General features: G+C 41.8%; 1 protein-coding gene across 2 annotated transcripts in view; it reads right to left on the reverse strand.

The window, feature by feature from the left end:
* Positions 1-26,647, reverse strand: part of LNPEP (leucyl and cystinyl aminopeptidase) — a 178,457-nt gene that overhangs the window by 75,952 nt on the left and 75,858 nt on the right. For both annotated transcript variants that reach the window (XM_033914441.1, XM_033914530.1), the window contains exons 9-11: positions 26,101-26,232; positions 6,992-7,152; positions 910-1,001 (exon numbers count right to left, since the gene is read on the reverse strand). In XM_033914441.1, the coding sequence (XP_033770332.1) occupies positions 910-1,001; positions 6,992-7,152; positions 26,101-26,232 (385 nt within the window). The remainder of the gene's footprint in view (positions 1-909; positions 1,002-6,991; positions 7,153-26,100; positions 26,233-26,647) is intronic.

Consider the following 26,647-nt stretch of genomic DNA (forward strand, 5'->3'; position numbering starts at 1 on the left):
AGTCAGTTTGGATGCCCAATTCCAAAGTTCCTTGAAAACTAGATCTGTGGGTTGTTTCTTCAGGAATATTTTCGCTTTTGTTGATCTTCAATCAAGAGATCAAAAAATGACTGTGTTCTCTGTGTTACAAGACTTTCAAAGGTCACAGGATCCATTTCATCTGTACACATGAGACATTGTGGAATGTCTGGCAATGGTGGACACTCAGTATAACACCATTCATAGCTTTGTTTCTGGTGTGATTCTGTCATCAAAAAAAAAGGCAAGTGCTGCTAGGTGCTCAGACAGAAACCATAGACATTTGGAAATGGCTGAGAGGCCTTGTTAGCGACAGTTTTATTCGGATATGTTCAACATCATTGTATGGATCCTAATTCCCATTGGTGCTTCATTCCATTGTCGAACGTACACAAGACTCTCAAACGAAGCCAAGTCATTTACTGTGTCGAGTCATCATGCTGTCATCTGAAACTCTGCTCTGAATAGGAACATCCAGTCCACATGGCAGTCTAGTAGTTGATAACTGACAGACTAACTTCCCAAGGAGCTAGTTTTCAGGTGCAGATCACAAACTAGATGATGCCCTACAAACTAATTATGCGCAATCACTTACATACACAACATACAAGCAAATAATGCATGTTGGGATGACCTCTAAATATCGTCTAATCAAGCTGAAATTTGACACATTAAGTAAGACATACCAAGTGGACAAAAATAAGCCTTGTGGAGACAAGATTTGACAAGACTGATTTTTTTTGCATATGATTGTGGACCACTCTAATGCACATTCATTAGGGATATCTTGACAAACTTCAGCGTTGATGGCCCTCAAAGACTGGAAGCAAATATCACTGTATTGTAGCATAAATCTAACACAAAGACAATATAGAAGCATGTACAACTCACCTGAATCTTTGTCCAGAAGAAATATATTAGAACATAGAGAAACATTCGCACAGCTGCTATTATAGTATTCAAGTGGAATACGCCACATGGAGCTACATGAAAGCAAATTTTGTTAGTTATTTATATCTCACTAGATATACAGAAAACTATTTGCATTTGATTTTCTGAACATAGCCCTTTAATTGAGGGGCAATAGAATCCCTCTAAACTGTAATACTAAAAGGAAATAAAACATTTTATTTAATCAGACTGATATAAGCAAAGCTCAAGAATAATGGACTAAGTCTACCTTTAAATTTAGAGAATGACATGGAAATAGGGACCTGTGGGTACCCATGGCAGAAGAAAAGAAAAAAAAAAAAAAAAAAAAAAGGGTGGTGGTGGGGAGGGTTTATCCCAGATGTGGAAGCAAGACTTTTTACCACTCCACAAGAGCGGTAAAAAGCCTTGCTCCCATGGTCCCCCCCCCCTTCAAACAAAACACAGTCATTGTATGTCTGGCATCTCTATCTCCCTCCCCACCCTGCCCTATTCATACTTTTTGTAGTCTCAGTTCCTGTCACCGATCCTCACAGGTGAAACAGGAAGTTACATGAGAAGAAGGAACTCTGGCAGAGAGAAGACCCCAAAAAAGGCCTGTGAGGATTGGTGGCAGGGACAGACTACAAAAAGTATGAATAGGGCAGGGTAGGGAGGGAAATAGAGATGCCAGACATGTGACTGTGGTTTTGTTTGTTTGGGTTTTTTTTAAACACCATGGGAGCAAGGCTTTTTACCTCATGGAGTGGTAAAAAGTCTTGCTGCTGCATCCAGGGACCCACGAGGGAGGGGGTGGCGGGAGGAAAGGCAAGAAGAGAAGCCCTGGACCCACAGGTGGAAGCTGGAGTGAAGGAAGAGAGATATTTTTGGACCTATGGGAGGGAGGGCTGGAAGGAAGGGAAGAGAGAGAGTGCTGGTCACATGGCATGGGGGTGGTGGTGACAGGCTAGAGCTGGAAGGGAAAGAGAGTGCTAGGCCCTTTGGGGTGGAAGAGAGAGAAGGGAAGGGAAAGAGGAATGAAGGAGGAATGAAGCATTGAACAAAGCGGAGAGAGGGAGAGAGAGATTGGTATAGGGGAGGAAGAGAGGGGAAAAGCTGGACACGAGGAGGTATACAAGAACAGAGGGGTGATAGAGACAGGGACACAAAGGGCAAATGCTGCATAGGGGTGGTATATAGATATAGAGGAGCAATGCCAGACATGGGAGGGGGTATATGGACACAGAGGGAAGATGCTAAACATGAGGGGAGAATAGGAACACAGAAGGGAGATGATGAACCTTGGGGGGGGGGGCATAGGGACACAGAGGTGTGATGCTGGACAATGGACAAGGGGGAGGGGATAGAGACAGAGTTGTGATGATAAATGTAGGAAAAAGGACATGCAAGATACCGGAAAGAGAAGTACGAGTATAGGGGATACAGTGAAGATGCTAAACATGGAGAATGATGGGCATGGAGAAAAAAAGAAATGTCAAATAGGCAGGAGACCCTAGTGAGCAAGTTAAGAGAGGGAAACAGAAACCAGAGCCTGGGATCAACATGATTTGAATAATAAAATGCCAAAAAGACTCTGATACTGTGAAAAACCAACTATAATAGATAACACTTCCACAATGGTTAGATGCACACTGTCTGATGGAGTATTGAAAAACAAAGTGCAGAGTGAGATTACAGTTCTCAACGGAGGAAAAAGCCTCAGACAAGGGCCCTCCCACCTCCACAATGGTGGAATAACGGTGATTGAGCGTTAACCTCACTGGCTAAAAAACCTCCTTTAATGAGAAAAACATTAAAAGAGGTTTTTTAGCCAGTGAGGTTAACGCAAAGTTATGCACCTGGGTAGCCAAAATCCATGCAGGACTTATACCCTTAATGGCGAGATCCTAACAAGAATGATAGCAGAGCAAGATTTAGGGGTGATCGTCAGCGAGGACATGAAGGCTGCCAATCAAGTGGAGCAAGCTTCATCCAAGGCAAGACAAATCATGGGTTGCATACGCAGGGGTTTCGTCAGCTGTAAGCCAGAGATCATTATGCCATTGTATAGATCCATGGTGAGGCCCCACCTGGAATACTGTGTGCAGTTCTGGAGGCCGCATTATCGCAAGGATGTGCTGAGACTGGAGTCAGTCCAGAGAATGGCCACCCGGATGGTCTCGGGACTCAAGGATCTCCTGTACGAAGAACGGTTAGATAAATTACAGCTATACTCACTCGAGGAGCACAGAAAGAGGGGAGACATGATCGAGACGTTCAAGTATCTCACGGGCCGCATCGAGGCAGAGGAAGATATCTTCTTTTTCAAGGGTCCCATGGCAACAAGAGGGCATCCGTGGAAAATCAGGGGCGGGAAACTGCAAGGTGACACCAGGAAATTCTTTTTTACTGAAAGGGTGGTTGATCGCTGGAATAGTCTTCCACTTCAGGTGATTGAGGCCAGCAGCGTGCCTGATTTTAAAGCCAAATGGGACCGACACGTGGGACACAGGGTAAAGGTAGGGGAGGGTCATTAGGGTGGGCAGACTGGATGGGTCGTGGCCCTTATCTGCCGTCTATTTCTATGTTTCTAACCATTGTGGAAGTGTTATCTATTATATTTGAATAATAAAATGACAAGACAATAAAAAGGTAGAAAAATATTGTAATCACAAAATAGAAAATAAAATTATGTCAGATTTGAAATGTGTATCCTGCCAGAACTGGTGTTCAACAGGTTGGGGCCAGGGCAGAAATTTGGGAGAGAACCCTAAAGCCCATTATCATCAGGCCATGTCGCCTTCAGCTTCCAGCAGACTTAGGGCTCTCTCTGGCCAGGGGGCAGTTGCCTAGTTGCACTCTCCTAATACCATTCCCTGGAATGTGTGATCTTTATATTTTGCACAGTATAGGAGGAAATGGATCTATTTCTTTGGTGATGTACTATACTGCAAGGTGTGGCTTCTTGGGATTTTGGTTTATGTTTTTCATTTTGGTCAGCTATTATTTGGCATTTCTGTTCTCTGTGTGTGACCGAGGTATTCTCTTAGCATGAATTATCTATGTAGCATTCAGAAGTAATTTGGCTTGTTCAATTCTCCCAATAGTGAAGGGGATATTTATGAGTGGACAGGTGAGACAGGGGTTTTGTTGATCCTTGTTCTTTATTGGTTGTGATTTATAAAATGCTATAAATAAAAAAATCATGAGGCTTATGTGGATGGGATCAGATAGCTTGTGGGGACGATGACAAAATTTTGTCCCTGTGTCATTCTATAATTTCAGATTCTCTCAGCCTATTTTTTCATCTAGTTCAATTTTATAACGTTAGTGCTGCTTTCTGATACAAAAATTACAACTGTCACTAAGGATTTTTTTCCCTCTCATTTACAGACTAGAACTCATACAAATTGAAAAGAAAACTACATCACAGACTAAAAACCACACAAAATTCAAAATAATAAACTTCTGAATAAATAAGCTGGGGGTAAAAAGCAGGAACAGCAGAGTGCTGCTTTCATAGTATGGAGACACGATAGCTCATAAGTAAATATTGCTGAGAAATTAATCAAAATAGCACGGAGAGGAAATATTTTTGTAGAGAAAGTTGTAAGTTTGAGGGCCAGGATAATTTGCAAGATAAACTATTTGAACAATGTCCATAAGAGGCAACAAAATAGATACTGCTTCTCTTGTACTAAATAAGAACAGATGCAATGCAATCAGAGAAAAGCAGTTAACAGTGGAAAGCTTTTTTTTTTTATTTTATTAAAGTTTATATGTGGAGGGGCATAATCAAAAATTATGTCTAAGTCCATTTTGGGCCTAAGTTGCTAGTCACCCAAAGTCAGAAGTGTCTAAAGTCCATACTTGAAAAATATGTCCAAAATATTTTTTTTCCCGAGAATCGTCTACCTGTATGTCCAGCTGTTTGATCGTCCAGACACCTAAGTCATCTATCTTTATACCCCATTCTTGTCCAAAGATTCATCCCAAGTCAAAAACACCTAGAACAAGACCTTTTGGATGTGGGAAGGGCCAGCAAAGTCATGGACTGGCCACCCAGACATGGCAACAGAGTAGTGGGGCACCTTACAGGGCACTGCTGAGAACTTCACAAAAAGGGTGCCACATAAACATCTCACCATAACTCCCTTATAGGTCATGGTGAGCCCCCCAAAACCACCTCTCTACCACTCCAATAGCCCTTATGGGTGCAGGTGACACCTATATGGCAGTACAATAGTGTTTTGGGAGGTTTTTTTGGGGGGTGCACGTTTCACCATGAATGCAGTTAGAGTGACTTATGGGCCTGGGTACTCCTCTCTATGGTTCACTAGCCCACTCCCCAGACTACTTAAGCCACCTCTGTACTGTTCTACTAGGCTTTCCTATGCCAGGTGCTGATGTTCTGGAGGCAGGTATGTACGTTTTTATTCTGACTTTTATGGTGTTGTGGGGGGGGGGGGGTCAGTGATCACTGGGGCAGTGTGTGTGGGTCTGTACTTTGTGTCTGCAGTGGTTATCTGGTCACTTTGGATACCTTCTGGGCACTTAGACCTGTTTTCACATCGCTTAAGTCACAACATACAAGTTCCGTCTAGGCTGTCTCGTTAAACTTTCAGTTATAATTGCAGTACAACTAAGTCTAGGTCAGCTCACATCCCGCCCAAAACCTGCCCTCACCACTCCTCCTAAAATGTATGTTTCATCTCTGGGCGTACAGAAGCACTGAAAAGGCCTAAGCCGTTTTAGATATGTCTAAAACCCATTTCTATTATTGGCACTTGGACGACTTATATTTTTGATCGTCCAAGTGCCGATTTAGGTGGGATTTTAGCCGTATTTCTGTTTCAATTATGAGTCCCAGAGTGTTTAATGTACCCATTAGTGAGGAAAAGCTTTATAAAATTACCTCACTAAAGGGTATATTAAACACTGTGCATAAACTTTGCTTTAGTTTAAAAAAAAAAAAAAAAAAGCGCCCCCCCAATGTGTCTTATAAAATCAGCCCCAGTAATGTTCAAAGTTACACATGCTAAGAAGGTGTAAATGAATGTAGTTTTATACATGGAAAAGGGCTTTTATAAAACTGTGTGACTGAAAAAGCATGCATTAAATACATAAGCCTACAAGGGCAAAGTTGCAATGCACATGAAATACTGAGGTAAACTGGAATTTGAGGATGGTGTACAACTAAGAAGGGAGAGGAATAATAGATATTGCTTATATGCTAGATTTTATAGAGAATGTAAAAATAAAAATTAAAACTTATATTTTTACTTCACAACAGGACCTTGATACAGCCTAAGGGCTTAAATATTTTGGATAATATCCCCACAGACATGTTGCAGTAAATGAACAGATAAGTGTGAATCTTTATACTTTCATATGAATCATTATAAATATTGTAAAGCAAAAGTGGAAGAAATGAATTTTTAAATAACTGCATAACAGATCAAATGACGAGTGATAGTGTATAATCTTTGATGAAGATTTGACATAAAAAGCAGTAAATAAGTATCTTTAACCACATAACATCAATTGAGTAAAAGGTGGTGCATTTGAAGTAAAAATTATTCTGTTTGGTATTTATAAACTACATGCACACATTTACACCTTCTTAGCATGTGTAAATTTGGACATTACTGGAGCTGATTCTAGGTGCCGATTTTATAAGACACATAGGGGGCCAATATTCAGACCATAGGAGGGAGGCTGGCTAACTTCTGTGGTCAGCCAAGATATTCAATGCTGGGCCATTTCCGGTGACAGGTACTGAATATCTGGTCTATTTTTGGCTTCTATAAGATATTGAGCACTGACTGACCACAAAACCTAGTTGCATGCGTTTATCCTCACAGCTCAATCACAGGCACACATCACAACCAGAGATTTAGAAATGTATAAGTAATCTTACCACTTTACAATGGATTCTGACATTAATGCACACACATATGAAGTACTGTACGCAGATATAGATAGCTATAAGATAAATATCCCAATATCAGGAATTATGTGTAAGAATATCAAATGCATCAGAAGGGGGGGGGGGGGCGAATACCTGTGAATTGTACTTTGTTTCTTCATGTTGTCACTTCTTAGAAAATACTCCTGGCGCACTGAAATGTTCTTTCCTGTCCTGTCAACGGTTACCAGAGGAAACCCTTTCTGCAGGGCCCAGGTTCTCATTAGTTCTGTGACATTCAGTTTTCCACTTGTGATCTGTAGTTTGGATGCAAATTTGAGATTTTCTATGCCCAAATCTTTTTCCAGTCACATTTAAAATGCAATTTGCATGACAAGAATACAAAAAGGAAATGTGAAGCCTTGGGTCTTTCTAAAGCCAATCATATAATTTTCGCACCTCAGCTTGTGGAGACTAGATTTGCTTAAAGTTGAATATTAAAATAAAAATAGTGTTTCGATGCAGTACTTTCAGACCAAGCTAACTGCAAACAAGACTAAGCTGTTTACATGGGAGTGGGCCATCAACAGCTAAAATGCTCTGCTGCTATCTCCACACAACATTAATTCATTGACTAGTTCATGCAGTACTATTTTTTTTCTAGCAAAAAGGTGCCGATACTCAAATGCCAACCCATCCTTCAGAGGTGGGGTGATGACAGAGGGAACCTCTCCATAATAATCAGGCTCCCTACAACCAACCAAAATTTATGAAAAGGCAACACAGGTGAGCAATCAGAGGTGCGCAGCGTAGAGACAACGCTGCCAGAAAATTGGCGTTATCTCTACGCTGCGTGCCTCCGATTGCAATTTCTTGTTTGATTGTATGTGAACTTGACATTACTCACAAGGCTTCTGAAGAAGGAATTTTCCAAAAATGAGCTTGGTAGAGCCTGGGAATTCCTAGCAAGCTACTGGGAATGAAAACGAGAACTAAACTCTTGGGATTGTCAATTGATGCAGCACAGTAAAAGCAAGAGGGAACATCTGAGATAAGTACTACACTTTCCGCCAGTTCTCATATTTAATCTGAGCAAATTGGAAACAAGTAAATGAGATGATATATTTAAATACACAGAACTTTTGTTTTGTACACTTATTGATTCACATGTAGTGTAAGCCTATGATGGTGTGAGGCGTGGCTTGCAATATAGCCTGCCAAATCAGTTTAAGCCTGGAGCACGGTTTAGTCCGTGGTTCCGATAGCTTGCATGGTCACACTGAGGATACATTTTCATTAGCAATCATTATTATTTGTCCAAATTGATTTGAAGAATGCTGGTGTAGAAGGACTGAGGTTGAGATAAACACTAAAGAATGGCACGGGTTCTCCACAGGGACAGGAACGGTGATGAAATTTTGTCACCGTGTCATTCTCTAATCTATAATTCATCAAGTTACCAGGACTCAAATCCAAGTTGATGGCACCTAATACACAAACTCACACACACACTTTATTTTCAATAGACAAAGAAAGGGGTACAGGCAGTATCTGTACAAAAATTTCAACCAAATAGCAAAGAACCAAGATTGTGTCATACAGCGTTATGAATGTAATCCCTGCGTCCTATGATGTCCCTTATAATAGATCTTCCCATAACAGTGACATCAGTTCCTTGTTTTCTATGGAAGTTATGTTTACCCACTTTCTTCAACTTTTGTTTGTTTTCTGTACATTGTCACAGGAAGCAGTGCAAGGAAATCTGAGACCCAAACTGCCCTAAATAAAGCCCAGCCTAGAACCTATATTCCTTGCTAAAAGAATCTGAATGCATCTAGAATTTGTAAAAGGGAAGAGGGGGAGAGTAATATCAGGAAACCCCAGGTTCCCCAGGGGAAAGGAAGAGGGAGCACACTATGGCCAAAAGAAGTAAGCAGGTGGAGGGCACGCCCTCAACACTCACATCCTAGAAGAGAGGGTTTTTCAGCAAAGCAGTAGTCCCATGAGGAGGGAGGAACATAAAAGCTTGAGGAGAAGTTTCCAGAGGGAAGACACAGAGAGCAACACCAGATCCTCAGAGCCCACAGATGTGGAAATGCCTGAAGCCAAGGAGGTTTACACAGAGCCAGCTTTGGAAGAGACTGTCCCTGTCTTCTCAGAGATGGAATGGAAAGATAGTGTGCCGGCCAATGAGGGTGGTGAAATACCCATGGACATTCTTTGGGGACACAGGTTTGAAAAGAGAAATGAAGTTAAAGCCTGAAGCTGCAAGGTGGGGAAACAGCTGTATATTTTTTCTCTCTCATGATGAAAAATTGTTTGTTTGGTGTCACAATGCCCCGGAACCTGAAGGAGAGGGGAACAAAGAGTAGCGCAAACTGAAGCAATTCAGTTTGGTGAGGGCGGGAAGTTATCAGGGTTTAATTTTCTCACCCTTTCCCCTTCCCTGACACTGAATGCTCAATAGTGTAATATACATTTTTTAACCAGAAGCAGAGATACATAAATACATTTCCTACATGGATAAGACTAATTTTGAAACAAAAAGGCATCCTGATTCCCCAGAAGCAGTGCCCCATAATCCCACTGTATTGAGCTTAGAAGAATTTTGCTCTAATGTGGGCAATGTTTTATTCTACAAAAAAATGACTCAGGTATTCAGGAAAAGTATGGATAAGTGTTTCTCTCCCTACAATACATTTAAGACAATTATGATTGTTCCAAAGGCAACACTATGCACCTTGAATTGTACTTCCTGTAGGTCAGGTGATTTGGCAAAATCAAAGATGTGAGTAAAAAGCTCCAGAAACTGAGGTCATTCTAGCTCTAATCCCAGGTCTATTCCATTAACACATAATCTGATCAAGACTATCCACAGGTATGGCCAATTGAAAGATCTTATACCAACTTCTTCAAATAAATATCCAAAAGGCCCCATATGCCACCTACTCCTGTGTTGGCTCTGCAATGCAGTCCAGCTATGTCTGGCTTGCAAACATGATAGCAAATGTTTATTGGGTAGCTACCACTGACTCTGGATTTCCACGAATGATGGGACTGGTACTGAGGTTGGCCCAAGGTGCTACATCACCCCACCTCCCTTGCCCTAAAGGGTGATGCTCTCAACCCTACTGGGAAATTCAATTGTCTACCAAGTACAGAAAAGGGGACACTTCTGCCACTTTCTGTTGTGATTTACGCCACTACCACCACACTAACCTCACAGGCTTCAAAAAATGCAATATTGAGATGTGTGTCGCTATCTTATTTGGTTTCACATGCACTATATTAATAAAAGGAGAGTGGTGCACTGGTGGAGTGAATTTAGTATGACCAGTGATGCCTTCATATATTAATCTCATCAAGGCAGCAGCATTATAGGGGCAGATGTCTGTACCCCCAGGCCTCCCCCTATGTTTCTCCAAGACCAGCTTAGAGAATGCTATACAGGCTCTTTTGTGCTTCTGAAGATGTATTCTTCCCTATGCTCTATCCAGATTGGAATAGCCTGTAGGGGATATAATTTAAAGAAACACAAAAGAGCAATAACTCCACAACCAAATATTGAATACACAACAAAAGTGGAATGGGAACTAAGATTAAATTTATCTATTTATCAATTTAATTGCACTGATAGATCATTTGTGGAAGAAGGCGAAACCTCAGACCATTATTGCCATAGCACTATTATTCAGGTCTGACATAGACCATCTACGCTCTTTGGAAAGCTACATTTATGGCTCAGTTAGCATTATGGTTTTTTCAACTGATTCTCTGAAGTACTAACAAAACGGATCTGTCAGAGTCAGTCATTGTGGCCACTAAGATAAGTGGTTTTTCTATGAATTTTTTGATAAGCTTTATTTTGCTATAGCATTGATTTTGCTATAGCATTGATTTTCATGATAAAATTGCTATTTTGTACAGATTTGCCATTTTGCACATAATTTTCATATGATTTCATACAACTTTATTATCAATTTTTGACAATCATATCAACTTTATTTACTATAAAATTATAAAATTTATTTAAAATTTTTTTTATATCAATTATAGTATTTAATGAATTACTGCACTTATGTAAAAGGGATGGAGGCAGACCAATGATTGAAACCACAACATTGCATTTGTCAAATAGCCACTGGCTGTTATGAGATATAGTAATATGGTGAGATTTCGCCTTCTTCTACAAATGATCTATCAGTGCAATTAAATTGATAAATTTAGGGCTCCTTTTCGAAGCTGCGTTAGCAGTTTTAGTGCATGCTAAACACGTGCTACACGGCTAGAACTAACGCCAGCTCAATGCTGGCGTTAGCTTCTAGCGCGGCTGGCAGTTTAGCGTGCACTATTACACGCGTTAAACCGCTAACATGGCTTCGTAAATGGAGCCCTTAATCTTAGTTCTCATTCCACTTTTGTTGTGGGGGATATAATTTAAGCAATAAAGTAAAAAAAATCATCTTAAAAGCTATGCTCCCCAGCAAAGATAATGGTAAATCCTCCACTTATTGTACAATTTCTTAATCTTCTCTAGGGGCTCAATGATGTTACACTTATATATGACCCTTGGATTAGAAAAATTCCCAAACATCTCATAGGTTTACATACTGGTGGTTGATAGGAGGCTATCTTTGGTAATGACCACACCACCACAACACATATACTGTATCAGGTAATTATTTAATAAGTAAGAAAATCAGTAGTAAGCTTACATAATTGGAATAAAAAATGATGCCAAGAGAAGGAAACAGTCAGACTGACTAGCAATCTGAAAGCTTCGGTTCTCCTTATTCTTGACTTTTTATCCTTTAACCTGGAATATCAGGGTATCATTTTGATTGGAGGTTACATTAATATTCTGATTGATGGTTATATTTTCAGGTTAATGATTGGTTGTTTCAGGTATGGGAAGAGTCTGTTGCTAAGAGGCATCCCTGGTTCCTGCCAGTGGTAACAACTCTGACTTATCACAATTGACTCTAAGATCAAAACGTTTGCAAAATCCAGTACTGTCTGGAGAGCTATGCCCAGGTGTTGGAGAGCTTGATTTAAATACAGCAGATATTTGCAAAAAGATTAATTTTGCTCTCCAGGCCTCCAATCATAATGCCTTTAATAAGCAACAAAGCTAGTGAAAGGTATGGAGAACCTGGACTACGAGGAACGACTTAGGAGACTGGGGTTGTTCTCCCTTGAGAAGAGGAGACTGCGAGGGGATCTGATCGAGACTTTCAAAATACTGAAAGGATTTGGCAGTTATATACAATGTCCAGTGTGACACAGACAAGAGGACATAGACTGAAGCTGAGGGGGGACAGGTCCAGGACGAATATCAGAAAGTTCTGTTTCACGCAGCGAGTGGTGGACATCTGGAATGCTCTCCCAGAAGAAGTAATTGCAGAATCCTCCGTTCTAGGATGGTAAACTAGATGCACATCTCCTTAAGAGTGGCATAGAGAGATACGGGTAAGGGTAAATTAGATGCACATCTGCCTTGAGAAGCATACAGTGATATGGGGACTAAAACTATGCCAGGGTACACCTGGCGGGGCCTCCGCGTGTGCGGATCACCAGACTTGATGAACCCAGGGTCTGATCCGGAGATGGCAATTCTTATGTTCTAAGGCTGTCTGTCTGATCAGAGGCTCAATGGCAAATAAGAAGAGTAAAGGGGACTGTGGGCAGCCCTGTCTGGTTTCCTTCTTTAGGTCAGAGTGCTCCGTTAGGCTACCATTAATAAGCAGCTGGGCCTGTGGACGTGTATTACAGTGTATGCACCCAATCCACAAATCTTCCCGACATACCATATTGCCCTAGCACCCAAAATACAAAAGGTGGTTTGAAAAGTTTGGTAAAAAAAAGCAGGCTAAACAATGTAGTCTCCATTGAGAGCTATACTTTTCATGTCATAGGAAAAATAGGTTTTTGTCAAGACTCTGCAAAATACTCATTGATGACTTAATGGACTGTGGCGCCATCTCATGGAAAGATACCAAAAACTTTACAAACCACCCTCGTACATACTGCTATGAGATACTATCAAAGGTCTTCTCCATGTCAAAACCCACTATTACCGAAGTGCCTCTCCTACCTCTATGATCATGAATGGCTACCAATGTTTGTCAGGTCCACATACACGTTATCTCCCCGAGACAAATCCCACCTGATTATGAATAATGGTGGGCAGATACCTCTTCAGGTGGGACACCATAAGGGCTCCTAAAAGCTTAGATTCTTGATTTATAAGTGAGATTGGATGGTAAAACCCCCGCATGTGCAGGGTTTTCCCCAAGTTTAGGCAGTAGTACAACATGTGCTAGATATTGTCTATGACCAGGAGCGCTGTATTCAGATGTATTGTACAGGGAATATAAGGGCTTAGTTATAAGGGTTTACTAAGATTTTTATAATACTCTGGGCCAAATACATTACATTAGTGATTTCTATTCCGCCATTACCTTGTGGTTCAATGCGGATTACATTATTACAGTATTACTAAACTAAACTAAACCTTGGGTTTATATACCGCACCATCTCCACGAATGCGGAGCTCGGCACGGTTTACAGCAAGAAAGATGAGAGAGGAACTACAGTGGAGAGATTAAAGAGTTAGGTGTAAAGGGGGAAGGTGAGAGGCCTAAGAGGGGGGAAGTGTTACAGTTTTGAGAATAGCCAGGTTTTTAGGTGTTTGCGGAAGAGTTGGAGGGAGCTTGAGGTTCGGAGAGGGGAAGTGAGGTTATTCCAGATCTCAGTGATTCTAAAGGGGAGGGATGACCCAAGTTTGCCTACATGGGAAATACCTTTTATGAAAGGGAAGGATAGTTTAAAAATTTGGGAGGATCTGGAGGAAGTAGGGGTTGGGGAGTTCCAGGATAGAGGGATAACGGCAGGAAGGATGCCATGTAGAATCTTGTAGGCCAGACACGCACATTTGAAGTGGATCCTGGGGATTACTGGAAGCCAATGGAGCTTAGACAGGAGTGGTGAGACGTGATCAAATTTGCTTTTCGCGAAAACAAGCTTAGCAGCGGCGTTCTGAATCCGCTGAAGTCTGTGGAGGCTTTTCTTGGTTAGGCTGAGGTAGATAGAATTGCAATAATCCAATCTGGAGAGGATGATGGATTGTACTAGGACTGCGAAGTGTTTTTGGTGAAAATAGGGTCTGACTTTCCTTAGCATGTAAAGGCTGAAGAAGCATTTCTTCACCAGGGATTGGAAATGTTCGTTGAAGGATAGAGAAGAGTCTAAGGTGACACCCAGAACTTTGCTTGAGAACTCGAGCTGTAATGGGGGGCCGGAGATCAATGGGATGGAGGAAGGTAGATGGTCTAATTTTGGGCCGAGCCAAAGGAGTTTTGTTTTGGACTCGTTTAGTTTCATATGCATTGTGAATGCCCAGGATTGGAGGTTCTTTATGCATGAGGATATGTTCGTGGAGAGGTTAGTGAGGTTCGAGTCGGTCTCAAGGAGGACGAGGATGTCATCAGCGTAAGTGTAAAGAGTTTCAAGGGGGGATAGTTGGAGTAGTTTCAGGGAGGACATGTAAATGTTAAAGAGGATTGGGGAGAGGGGTGAGCCTTGTGGGACACCACAAGTCGAGGTCCAGGGGGAGGATGAGGTGCCGCTCATGTTAACCATGTAAGAGCGGGAGCGCAAGAATTTGGAGAACCAATCAAGAACTATGGAGCTAATGCCTATCTCGGAGAGATGGAAAATTAGAATGTCATGGTGGACAACGTCAAAAGCTGCGGAGAGGTCAAATTGTAGAAGGACAGCAAACTTGTTACGAGAATGCAGTTGCTGAACCTTAAAGATTAGAGAGGCCAATAGGGATTCAGTGCAGAAGTTGGGTCTGAAGCCATATTGGTAAGGTAAGAGGATGGAGAATCTTTCTAAGTAGGAAGAGAGCTGGGTAGATATGATAGACTCGAGCAGTTTGGTGAGGAGAGGGATATTTGCTATTGGACGGTAGTTGGATGGTATGGAGGGGTCTAGGTCAGCTTTTTTCAGTAAAGGGGTCAATGCGATGTGTCCCATTTCAGTGGAGAATAGGCCTGATAATAGGGCAGAATTTATGAGTTTGGTAAGAGATGTGATGGCCTGTGCAGGGATTTTCTCAAATAGGTAGGAGGGAAATGGGTCCAGGATGCAGTTGCATGATTTTAACTTGAGGCAGAGTTTAAGGGTCTGAGAATCAGATATGAGCTCAAAGACAGTCCAGGATCTGTCGGCAGGGATGGGGTTGAGAGCAGCTAGGGTGGGGTTGGGTTCGGGGGGCACCAGAGAATTGTAGGAGATTGCGGGCGGGAAGGAGCGCCTTAAGGTAGAGATCTTATCATTGAAGAATTTTGCTAGGACCTCGGCTGAAGGAGATGAGGGAAGAAGGGTGGAGTCATTTTTAGTGGTTAGGGAGCGCCAAATGTTGCTGGTTTTTGGATTTGGAGATCTTGTCTCCATAGAAGTTCTTCCCTGCTTTTTTTAATATTGAGTTGTAGAGTTTGATATTGATTCTCCAGGCCTGTCTGTCAGATGAGGATTTGGATTTTTTCCATTTTCGCTCTAAGGCTCGACATTTTTGTTTCAGGTCTCTATGGAGTGGAAGGTACCAAGGGGCTTTATGGGGATAGGTGATGGATTTAGTGGTTTGGGGGGCGAGGGAGTGGTAGGTGGACTTGGAAAGGGCGATCCAGTTGTGCCAATTGTTTTCAGAGTCTGCAAGCTTGGGAATGGAGGGGAGGAGGTTGAGGAATTTGGTCCAGAACAGATCGCTCGAAATTTTTTTCCGGAAGGTAATAGAATTGGGGGATCGGGGTGGGGATCCAAGATGAGACATGAAGATGGGGAGGCAGAAGGCCCCTAGGAGATGGTCTGACCAAGGGATGTGTTCCCAACGGGTGTCTTCGGCAGACGTTTTATAAACGGTGAGGTCGAGGAACTGGATGAGGTCTAGGGTGTGCCCTTTTTCATGGGTAGGAGCGGATGTGGGGGGGGGGGGGAGAAACCTAGGGAGATGAGGAAGTCATTGAATTCTATCGTGTCCTTGCTGGTGGAGTCGTCAAGGTGGAGATTAACGTCTCCGATGATTAGTAATCTTTGGAATTTGAGAAAGGCATTAGTTATGGTCTCGAAGACAAGGTTAGAGGAATTGGACCAAGGGATAGGTGGACGGTATAGTAACAGGATGCCCAGTGGGTGAGGACGGAGCTCATCATTGATTGAGGCTAGCATATATTCTAATGAAGCGTGGGTGCCTCTCTCGAGGAGCTGGACATCAAAGAAGGATTTGTAGAGGAGTGCCAGGCCACCTCCTTTGCGGTTGATTCTGGGTGAAAAGAGGCCTTGGTAGCCATGGGTGCAGAGTTCGTTTTGTGTGAAGAGGTCGTCTTTTGAGATCCATGATTCTGTGATGCACAGGAATCCAGGATCGAGGTCCTCAAGGAGGTCCTTCAGAATTTGAATTTTATTGCATGCGGATCTGGCGTTGCAGTAAAGGGTCGGGACAGGGGTGAGAGAGTTAGAGGCATGGCAGGGGAGGTTAGCATGGGAGACAGGCTTTAGAGAGGTGGGATTGACTTTGCGGGGTTTTTTTCTGGTGGGGTGATTCCTGGGGCGCGTCAGGGTGGGGATTCTGGTGCCAGGGCCAGAATTGTGACTATTTGAGGAGTCGAGCAGGTTGGGAGAGGGAGGGTTCAGGCAGAGGGAGGTGTTGAGAGATGAGCAGAGCAGGAGTATAAGGACCCAAAGGGGTGGCTTCATGGTTTTTTTGTTTTTTTTTGGTCAGAAAAGGGCCTTACATATGAGGTATTAGGTCAATTGGAGATGCATAAGAAGTAGTCTGGAAATTTACTAAGATGGTAAGGATCAGGGAGTGGTGCTTGGGTCAAGTATGGTTGTGTTAGTTTAGTTTAATGTATTTTTTGAACAGTAGGGCTTTTGTTTCTTTTTTGAAGGTTTTGAAGTCTGTGGTCGTGATTAGTAGGTTGGAGAGTTGGTGGTCCAATTTTGCAGCTCTAGTAGCTAGGAGGTTGTCATACAGTTTCTTTCGTTTTGACGTTTTTGGTCAGTGGGTACATGAATGGTGTGTGGGTTCTCCTGTGTCTGGTTGAGGAGGATTGATTTAGTCGATTATTCCAGTATTCTGGGCTGTCTCCGTTTATGGCTTTAAATAGTAGGCGGTAGAATTTGAAGAGTACTCTCGCTTGAACTGGGAGCCAGTGTGTTTCGAGATATGCCTCTGTGATATGGTCGTATTTCTTCAGTGAGTAGATAAGTCTTAGGGCTGTGTTTTGTATTGTTTGAAGTTGTTTTATCATGGTTGCTGGGCAGGAGAGATATAGTATGTTGCAGTAGTCTATTAGGCCTAGGACTAGGGATTGTACCACGAGTTGAAATTGTTTTCTGTCTAAGAATTTTCGAACTTGCCTTAGGTTTCTCATAATTGCAAATGATTTTTTTTATTGTTTTGTTAATTTGTGGTTGCATGGTACAGCGTCTGTCTATCAGCACTCCCAGGAGTTTAAAGTGGGTTGAATGGGGTATGAGATAGAGTTTATGACTAGGCTTGTTATGGTTTTGCAGTTTTCTAGTAGAATGAAGTTTGCTTTGTCAGGATTTAGTTTTAGTATGTGTTCTTTCATCCATGTTGCTATTATTTCGAGTGTTCTGTGTATTGCTTCTGCCATGGAGGGTATTGGTTGGTCGAAAGGAAGGAGGATGGTTATATCAAGGCCTGGTGCTTTAGCCAGTTTCATATAAACACCAAATTTAATTTCCTTCTCAGAAACTGGTGCATTCAGTGCTGAAATTTGTTCTGGGGAGAATTTCAGTAGGTTAAGATTATGAAAAAAATCTTTCACACACCTGTTCATCATGGTTCCTAATCTGATGTTCTACAGCAGTGTTCTTCAACCGCTGGTCCGTGGACCGGTGTCGGTCCAAAGAAATTTTCTGCCGGTCCACAGGGCCAGCACGTCCATCGGGCCCAAGACAGTGCTCCTCAGCAGCCGGTCCACGGTGCGATCAACGTGGCATCTTCGGGCCAGTTCCCTGAGTGCTGCAGTGCACAAATCCATGGTAAAAGGCTCCTATGTGCGTCTTGCGCCTGAACCGGAAGCCTTCTCTCTGACGTCGCAATGTCAAGAGGGAAGGCTTCCAGATAAGGCACAGGATGCATGCGAGGAGCCGCTGCCCACAGCTTTGTGTACTGCAGCACTCAGGGAGCCTGCCCGAAAATGTTGCGTTGATCGCACCGTTGGCCAGCCCGAAGATAACACCGGGGGGGGGGCAGGCCAGAAGGCAAGGCACAGCATGGAGGGAGAGAGACAACAACAGTATGGGGGAATGCTTTTATTTTTTTATTTAGTGATTGATTTACATCTGCTGTCTGTTCAGGAAAAAATGCATTTGTTTCTTTTCCTCTGGGGTTGTACTGCTTGCAGAGTCTTGCACCTTAGGGTTTGTTTGTAAATATTAGTACTTTTAGTTTTTGGTCCTGCATTTGCATGGGGTTATCTGTTTTCTGGTAGGAATGAATGTTGAAAAGCATACAATGTGCTTTGTGTATTTTAATTTTGTGGTTAACCATTATGTGTTAATACAATTATATTGTGTGTGTGTGTGTATGAAAAATGAATGGAAAAAATGATGTTACAATTAGTACTATTATGGGGGCGGGGTCTGGGGTGGAGATGGGCTAAACTTAGCCCAGTGTTCTTCAACTGCCGGTTCATGTGCTGTGCTGGTCCACAATATAATTATTTTATTTCCGCCAGTCCATAGGTGTCAAAAGGTTGAAGAACACTGTTCTACAGTATAATAGTTCCCCTGAACATCTTTAATGGATTCCACTACCCGCCATTTTTTGCACAGCCATACTACCGTGTTTCCCCGATGGTAAGACACTGTCTTATTTTTTTTGGAAGGCCAAAATATGCTCTAGAGCTTATTTTCGGGGGGATGCCTTATTTACCCTTTCATGTCCCCTCTGTATCTCTATCCTTATTCAGTAGGTCCTGCTTACCCTTTCTCTTCTTTGTGTCACTATCTCCATTTTCAGCTTTCCCCCCCTTTTCCTTTGTTACTGCACCCTGTAGCTAGAATCTTTCCACCCTCCCTCCACTCCGGCCCAGCCCAGTATGAAATATTTCCTTTTGTTTCCCTCCCCTCTCTCTTTCTCTCTCTCTTCTGCTCCCTCACCCACGAGTCCTGCATCTGGCCCTCTCCCATCTACCTGCACCTGGCAACACCCCCCTGCTCCGCGGCTCTCTTCAGCAACTTGTCAGCAGCGGTGATCAAGACAAGCTACCGACATCGAGGCCTTCCCTCTACGAGTCCCGCCTTTGTGGAAAAAGGAAGTTGAAACAAGCGGGACTCGCAGAGGGTAGGCCCCGATGTCAGAAGCTTGTGTCGATCGCTGCTGCTGAGTTGCCGAAGAGAGCCGCGGAGCAGGGGATGTGGCCGGAAGCAGGTAGAAGGGAGAGGGAGATAGGAAGGCTGTAGATCTCCGGAGCATGACACCGACCCCGGCCAGGATGATTTCTTTTTCAGGCGTGCATCTTACAAGTCCGGCGTCGCGGCGGGAAATAGCCATGCTGAGCAGTGAGCTCAGCACTACACAGATGAAAGCCTTGCTTGCTGATTGGTCCGGCGGCACGGCCGCCGGACCAATCAGCAAGCAAGGCTTTCATCTGTGTACGTGCTGAGCTCACTGCTCAGCATGGCTATTTCCCGCCGCGACGCCGGACTTGTAAGTTGCATGCCTGCGTGACACACTACCGGAGCCACGGCAAAGGTGGAAAAGAGCCGCATGCGGCTCTGGAGCCGCGGGTTGCCGACCCCCGCGGTAGACGGAGGGACCACACGGAGTCACCCACCGTACCACCCGATTCGGGTAAGCGCAGGTATCGGTGGGTGGCTTATTTGCGGGGGGGGGGGGTGCCTTATTTTACAATTTTTTCTAAAAAGGGGGGGCTGTCTTATTTGATGGCCCTGCCTTATCATCGGGGAAACACGGTAGGTTGGCAGGCAGTCGTCCAGCTTTCCCTTCCTCTTATAAGCCTTTTCCATGGGGAAAAAACAAATACAAAAAAACAGGAGTATCATAAGTTTTAAAGTGAAAAAGCAAACACACAAACATAGGAATGTGCTCTTTGAAATAAATACAAAGCAAATCAAAGACTTTATCCTATGGCAATATGAAAAAATGCTCCCTAAATGGACAGATTACATTCTACATTAAGCATGCAGGTATCTGATTAATCTATTATACTGGTTGTAACACAGATCTCTCCCCTATCAGTAATTACAGGTCTCTCACCATCAGTAATTACAGGTCTCTCACCATTAGATCACAAATCTAATTATAGGTCTCTCACCATCAGCAGAAAGCTGGCATGAGACACTGAGACCCGCCATGTTTAAAGTTTGAGAATTAATACCATGCCCTGAAGCAGTTTTCAGTTTATGCAAACGAAACATACATGTCGGCAGCGGATTGCTAAAAACAGTTTACCGTATATACTCGAATATAAACTGTGATTTTGGGGCCAAAAAATTGGCCCAAAAATGGGGGTCCAGGTTTATATTCGGGTCATCCCCCAGTGACAACCCGAAACCCTCCTGGACTTTTTGCAGGCCTGCCTTAGGCCGGGACAGGAGGAATCCCTCCCGTCTCCTGCCCCGGCCTATTTTTATTACAATTAGCTTGATTGACAAATTCACAATTTTATAATGGTTTTATATTTACTTCTTTGTTTTAATAATAATAATAAACAACAGTTTATATACCGCAGTACCATTAAGTTCTATCCGGTTTACAAAAGATTAATGAAGTACAAGTTGAGAGAAGTTAAGGGATTGGTCAACAAGAGGGGGATGGGACAAGAGAACCGTTATAGAGGAGAAAGAGAGGAACAGGTCAGCTGTCTAGATATTTCAGGAACAGGTGAGTTTTGAGGCGCTTCCTGAATACCTCGTAAGTGGTGGGCGAGAGCAGTTGTTCTAGATCTTTACCCCATAACGCTGCTTGATGTGAGAGAAGGTGTTCATGGTGTTTTTTTTAGTTTGCAACCTCTAACCGGGGGGGAAACGAAGTGCAAGTGGGAGCTTCTCTTGTGTCTGTTGGCTGAGAAGGAGAAGAGGTCGGTTATGTATTTAGGGGCTAGACCGTAAAGAACTTTAAAGCAGAGGCAGGCGAACTTAAACTTTACACGAGCTTCCAAGGGCAGCCAGTGTAGCTGTTTGTAGTATGGCGTCACGTGGTCAAATTTCTTCAGACCGAAGATAAGTCTGACCGCAGCGTTTTGCATTAATTGTAAGCGTCGCATATTCTTTTGGGAGATTGCTAAATAGGCGATGTTACAGTAGTCGAGTTGACTTAGTACGAGGGATTGTACCAGGATTCTGAATGCAGAGTTGTCAAAATATGATTTAATGGATTTAAGCTTCCAGAGGGTGAAAAAACCCTTTCTGATTAAGGAGTCCACCTGGTCCTTCATGGTTAGGCATTGGTCAAGAGTTACACCCAGTATTTTAATGGTGGGCTGTAAGGGGTATTTAAGTTTGTTGATGCCTAGTGGTGTTTTGGTGTCAAGCGGGTGTGGTGAAGTGACGAAAAATTTTGTCTTCTCTGTTTAAGTATAGTAATTGAATTTGTTTTATATATTTTTTAATTTCAAGTTCTCCATGTTGGTTGGTTGGTTTTTATTTTATTCCATTCATTTTTTTTTTTTTTTTTACTAACCAGCAGTATCCTTCACCTTTTTTTAAAGTGTCACTTTTTAAATTGGGCTGTTTTTAGGATTTAAATTTTTTGTGATTTTGACCCAATGAAGGTTGATCGAGCAAGCTGTCAAACTATTAATCCCAAATGTGCAAACAATGCTTAACGCTAAACACGTTAAAAGCATTTTGTAGTGATCATGCATTATTTTTTTTGTAACATTTTTGGGAGGAAGCATTATCTAGCTCACACATTCTAATTAGTATACCCTAATACAAGCTTGATGCAGTAGCACTTTTAAATTTCTAAATAGGATGTGGTAAGTGCTATTGTTTAAATTTTTTGCAAACCCCAGGCACTAATGGGAAAATTAGTGCCAGACCTGAAAAAAAAAAAAAAAGTTATTTTAAAAGTCCTAAATACTGAAGCAAAGTCTTTCATTAAAATGCATTAACGGGCTGATTCTGTAAGTGGTGCCTGCCGCGTGTTAATCACAAGACAGGCACCACTTCCAGAATCAGGGATACCGGCGTCTAGCAAGAGCCCTAGGCACAAGTTTTTACAGGCCTACATTTCTGGCACCTCGGGTCCTTTGAAAATCATGGCCGGTGGTGCCTAGTGATGCTGAAGTCTGGCACTACCCCTAAACATGCTCACTTCCAAGCTTCAATGTCACTAGGTGCCAGTTCTAGAGGGTGCCTAATTTTTTAACGAGTTTTTAAATTGGTTTTTAATGACTCAACCAATTATCACACCACTTAAAACCAATTAAAACACTTAAGTTAGGTACCAACAGGTATGATCTAGGCTCAAAAGTTTGGTGACTTTTTTGAGAATCCGGCCTAAGTCCATATCAAAATGCATTTTAGTAAAAAGGGCCCTTTACTATTTAATTTAAACTGTTCTGCTATAAGTCCCCAATTTTACACCTGATGCTGGCAGTGGATGTAAGATCTTTTTTTAAAAAAATAATTTTGACTATTTATTGAAAATTGTAAGGTGGCTACTGTTATAGAACAGCTTTAGGCATTAACTTGTTTCAAACCCAAGCTACTCCTTGTGCCCCTGAGCAAGACTAAAACGGTTAGGGTTCTTCAGCTTGGAAAAGAGACGGCTGAGGGGAGATATGATTGAAGTCTACAAAATCCGGAATGGAGTAGAACAGGTACAAGTGGATCAATTTTTCACTCCATCAAAAATTACAAAGACTAGGGGGACACTCGATAAAGTTACAGGGAAATACTTTTAAAACCAATAGGAGGAAATCTTTTTTCACTCAGAGAATAGTTAAGCTCTGGAACGTGTTACCAGAGAATGTGGTAAGAACGGATAGCGTAGCTGGTTTTACGAAAGGTTTGGACAAGTTACTGGAGAAAAAGTCCATAGTCTGTTATTGAGAAAGACACAGGGGAAGCTACTGCTTCCCCTGTATCGGTAGCATGGAATGTTGCTACTCCTTGGGTTTTGGCCAGGTACTAGTGACCTGGATTGGCCACTGTGAGAACAGGCTACTGGGCTTGATGGACCATTGGTCTGACCCAGTAAGGCTATTCTAAAAAAAATAAAATAAAATAAAATTCCTCCATTGCCCCAGGTACATTAGATAGATTGTGAGTCTGCCAGGACAGATAGGGAAAAATGCTTTGAGTACCTGAATAAAATTTATGTAAACCGTTCTGAGTTCCCTTGGAAGAATGGTATAGAAAACTGAATAAATAAATTAACTTTGGTGTAAGAATTGTGCATAAGTATTTTCAGAATGTGAACGATTGTGGCTTTTGTAAAGGAAGGAGAATATTTGTGTTTGATTATTTTAGATTACGAAGGTTTAAATTTTATCTTTGCCATCTGGCAATATGATCCCACTACTTTGTGTTTTGGTTCCTTTTCAAAGGAATTTTATGTGAGAAGGGTGTGAATTGCATATTTTTGGAGGCTGGTACCAAATATTTATATACACTGTTTCCTTTTTATTTGCTTTTTCAGCTACTGCAGTAGAATTGTTTGGAAAGATGATAATTATGTTCCCCTTATGTAATTACACTAGTCTGCATGATTTTGGATGACTGAAAACTAATATGTGATATTACCTCACTTTTTTATGCTGATCCTAGAACTGTTCATGTACAGTTTTGTCACAATTTTACTTCAAAGATTTATTGCTGTGCCAGTAGGTAATGAGTATTTTTGGAGGGAAATTTCTCAATACCGACCTGTAAGCCTTTAGGCTGCTAGTTGTTATTGTGTGACCTTGGAAGTGTTGTTTATCTTAGACACTTGCATTACCAGTGCTGTTCACATTTTATTTCTCTATTGTGATTGCAGGTACTACAATGTCTACATGCAAGTGTGTGAACGATTCAAATGTTTTCTGTTACATTTGTAGACATTATACAGTGCTTAACCAAAGAATGGATATAACAGACTTTGTGAAAAAAAGCTTATTATGCTTATTTTGAAGAGAAACTTTGTGACCAGGATAAGGCATGGGTGCAAAAGAAAGTTTGCTGCTATTGTGTCGAGAGGTTAAGATTGTGGACAAAAGAAAAGAAAACGTGCATGCCATCTGCAATTCCTATGGTGTGGAGGGAGCCTAAAGACCACCTTAATGACTGTTACTTCTGTTTAGTTAATGTTCAGGGGTGCAATTTGAAAAATAAGAACCAAATTGTGTATCCAAGCATTCCTTCAGCCATTAGGCCAGTTCCACATGGAGAAGACCTGCGTGCTTCTCTTCCTCCAGCTGTTTTAGAGAACCTGGCAGAAGATGATGTTGTAAGTGAACTTGACACAATCAAAGACGATACTATGGTGTCTATCAGCCTGAATACGACTTTACTCCAGAACGGTTCTCTCAGAGTGCACTTAATGATCTAGTATGTGATTTGAATTTGCTTAAGGAATCTACAGAACTACTTGGCTCCTGGCTTAAAAGTAAGAATCTTCTGGAACTAGGAACACATTTCTCATGGTACAGACACAGAGAAAAAGAAAGTTTTGCTTCACACAGCGAGTGGTGAATGCCTGGAATGCTCTCCCGGAAGAGGTTGTGGAGGAAACCACCATTCCAGGATTTAAGGGCAAGTTGGATGCATATCTTCTTGAAAAACACATTGAGTAACTAAGGTATTATTTTCACAGAATGATTCCTTGGTTTACTGCAATAACAAACAAATTAATGCACTTCTATGGCACTATGCATAATGGGAATGTATATGGGTCCATTCCTGTGGCCCATTCAGTTCAAATGAAAGAAACATTTGAGAACATGAAGCTACTTTTAACAAGTATCCAGTATGAGGAACACAAATGGCTTATCTGCAGTGACTTCAAAGTTATAGGATTACTATTAGGACAACAAGCTGGGTTCACAAAAATGCCTTGTTTTCTATGTGAATGGGACAGTCGGGCAAAGCAAAGACATTGGAGTGTGAGAGTTTGGCCAGAGCGGCAAAATTTTGAGCCTGAAACTAACAAGATCCTGCATGAACCCCTTGCAGACCCCAAAAAGGTCCCGCTTCCACCGCTACACATCAAATTGGGCTTGATGAAACAGTTTGTAAGGACTCTACCAAAGGATGAGCCCTGCTTAAAGTACCTTTCTAAGAAATTTCCCTTCATCACACAAGAAAAATTGAAAGCTGGAATTTTTGTTGGTCCTCAAATAAAGAAATTGATGAAGGATGAAGATTTTGATAAAACAATAAATGAGAGAGAAAAAAGACACATGGACCACCTTCCGATCCGTTACTGAAAACTTTCTAGGGAATAACGAAGATCCTAATTACAGGGCTATTGTTGAAACAATGTTGGAAAATTTCAAGAAGTTGGGTTGTAACATGAGTGTAAAAGTACACTTTCCACGTTCCCATATCAACTACTTCTTGGAAAATCTGGAACATTATAGTGAAGAGCAAGGTGAACGTTTTCACCAAGATATTAAGGAGATGGAGAGGAGGTACCAAGGGAGATGGAATGAAACTATGATGGCCGACTACTGTTGGATGTTGAAGAGAGACAGTCAAGATCTTCAAGAATCTGCAAGGAAGTCAAAGAGGAGAAAATATACCTCTTGAGTAATGAGATTAATGGTTTTATTATGGATAGAGTGGGCAGTTTCCATTTTTCTACAGGTTTTGATTGATTTTGTTTCATTTGTTTTCATGTTTGCCACCAGTGCCATGTTTCTCTTAGATTTAATGCTTTCAATATGAACAGATTACCAGTGGTACTGTTATGTTTATAAAATTAGTTCCTGATGCAGGCAAGAGGCTAAAACATGTTGGGCTCAGCGAGCATTGGTACAGCAGAAGAAACTGGACAATGGTCTGCTGTATTTGCTTTTAATTATTTATTGGGAATAAAGATTTTGTACATTTGGGCTGCTTTTTCTTTGGACTGGAAGACTATGTACCTTCAAAACTGCAAATCACTATCCTCAGTCAGTATAACACTAGTGTTTAATGTGGTTTCAAGAAAAGCTCAAAGAAATGTCAACTTAATCTTAAAAAAAGGGGGAGGGGGGAGGGAGGTTGGCATGTACCTTATTTATACTATCCCATAGATCATCACTCTTTGTTGTTCCATACTTATGACTCTGCAGATATGTCACAATGGCAGTGTGAAATACATTCTGTGTCAGAAATGTTTTCAGCATCAGCAAAATGGAAGCTCCCTAGAATGGACACAATATACAATTTTAAAATGGTGCTTCAGAAGAGAAATAAAAATGTCTTCATCACTCTTGTAAGACTTGCACAGTAGCTGTTATCAATTTCTACAACAGTAAAAAAAAAAAAAAAAAAAGTGGGATAGAACTATACACACCAACCGGAGATAAAGAACAAAAATTTATTAAGACAAATAAAACAGTCTGTATTACAATATCGAGTAAAGCCTACTGAGGTAATTCTATGTTCCTTGCTTGTAACATTTTCAAAATTGGTAAGAGTTAAAAAGAGATAAGAGGAACAAGAAAATGTAAGTAGAATAATTCATGTGAAGGATATGCTAAGATAAAATCATTTTGGCTCAGTTATGGGTTTTTTGGGTTGGTTTGTTTTTTTACTGTTACCCAATACTTCTAAAGC

This window comes from Geotrypetes seraphini, chromosome 1 (assembly GCF_902459505.1).
Source record: "Geotrypetes seraphini chromosome 1, aGeoSer1.1, whole genome shotgun sequence".
Classification (NCBI taxonomy): domain Eukaryota; kingdom Metazoa; phylum Chordata; class Amphibia; order Gymnophiona; family Dermophiidae; genus Geotrypetes; species Geotrypetes seraphini.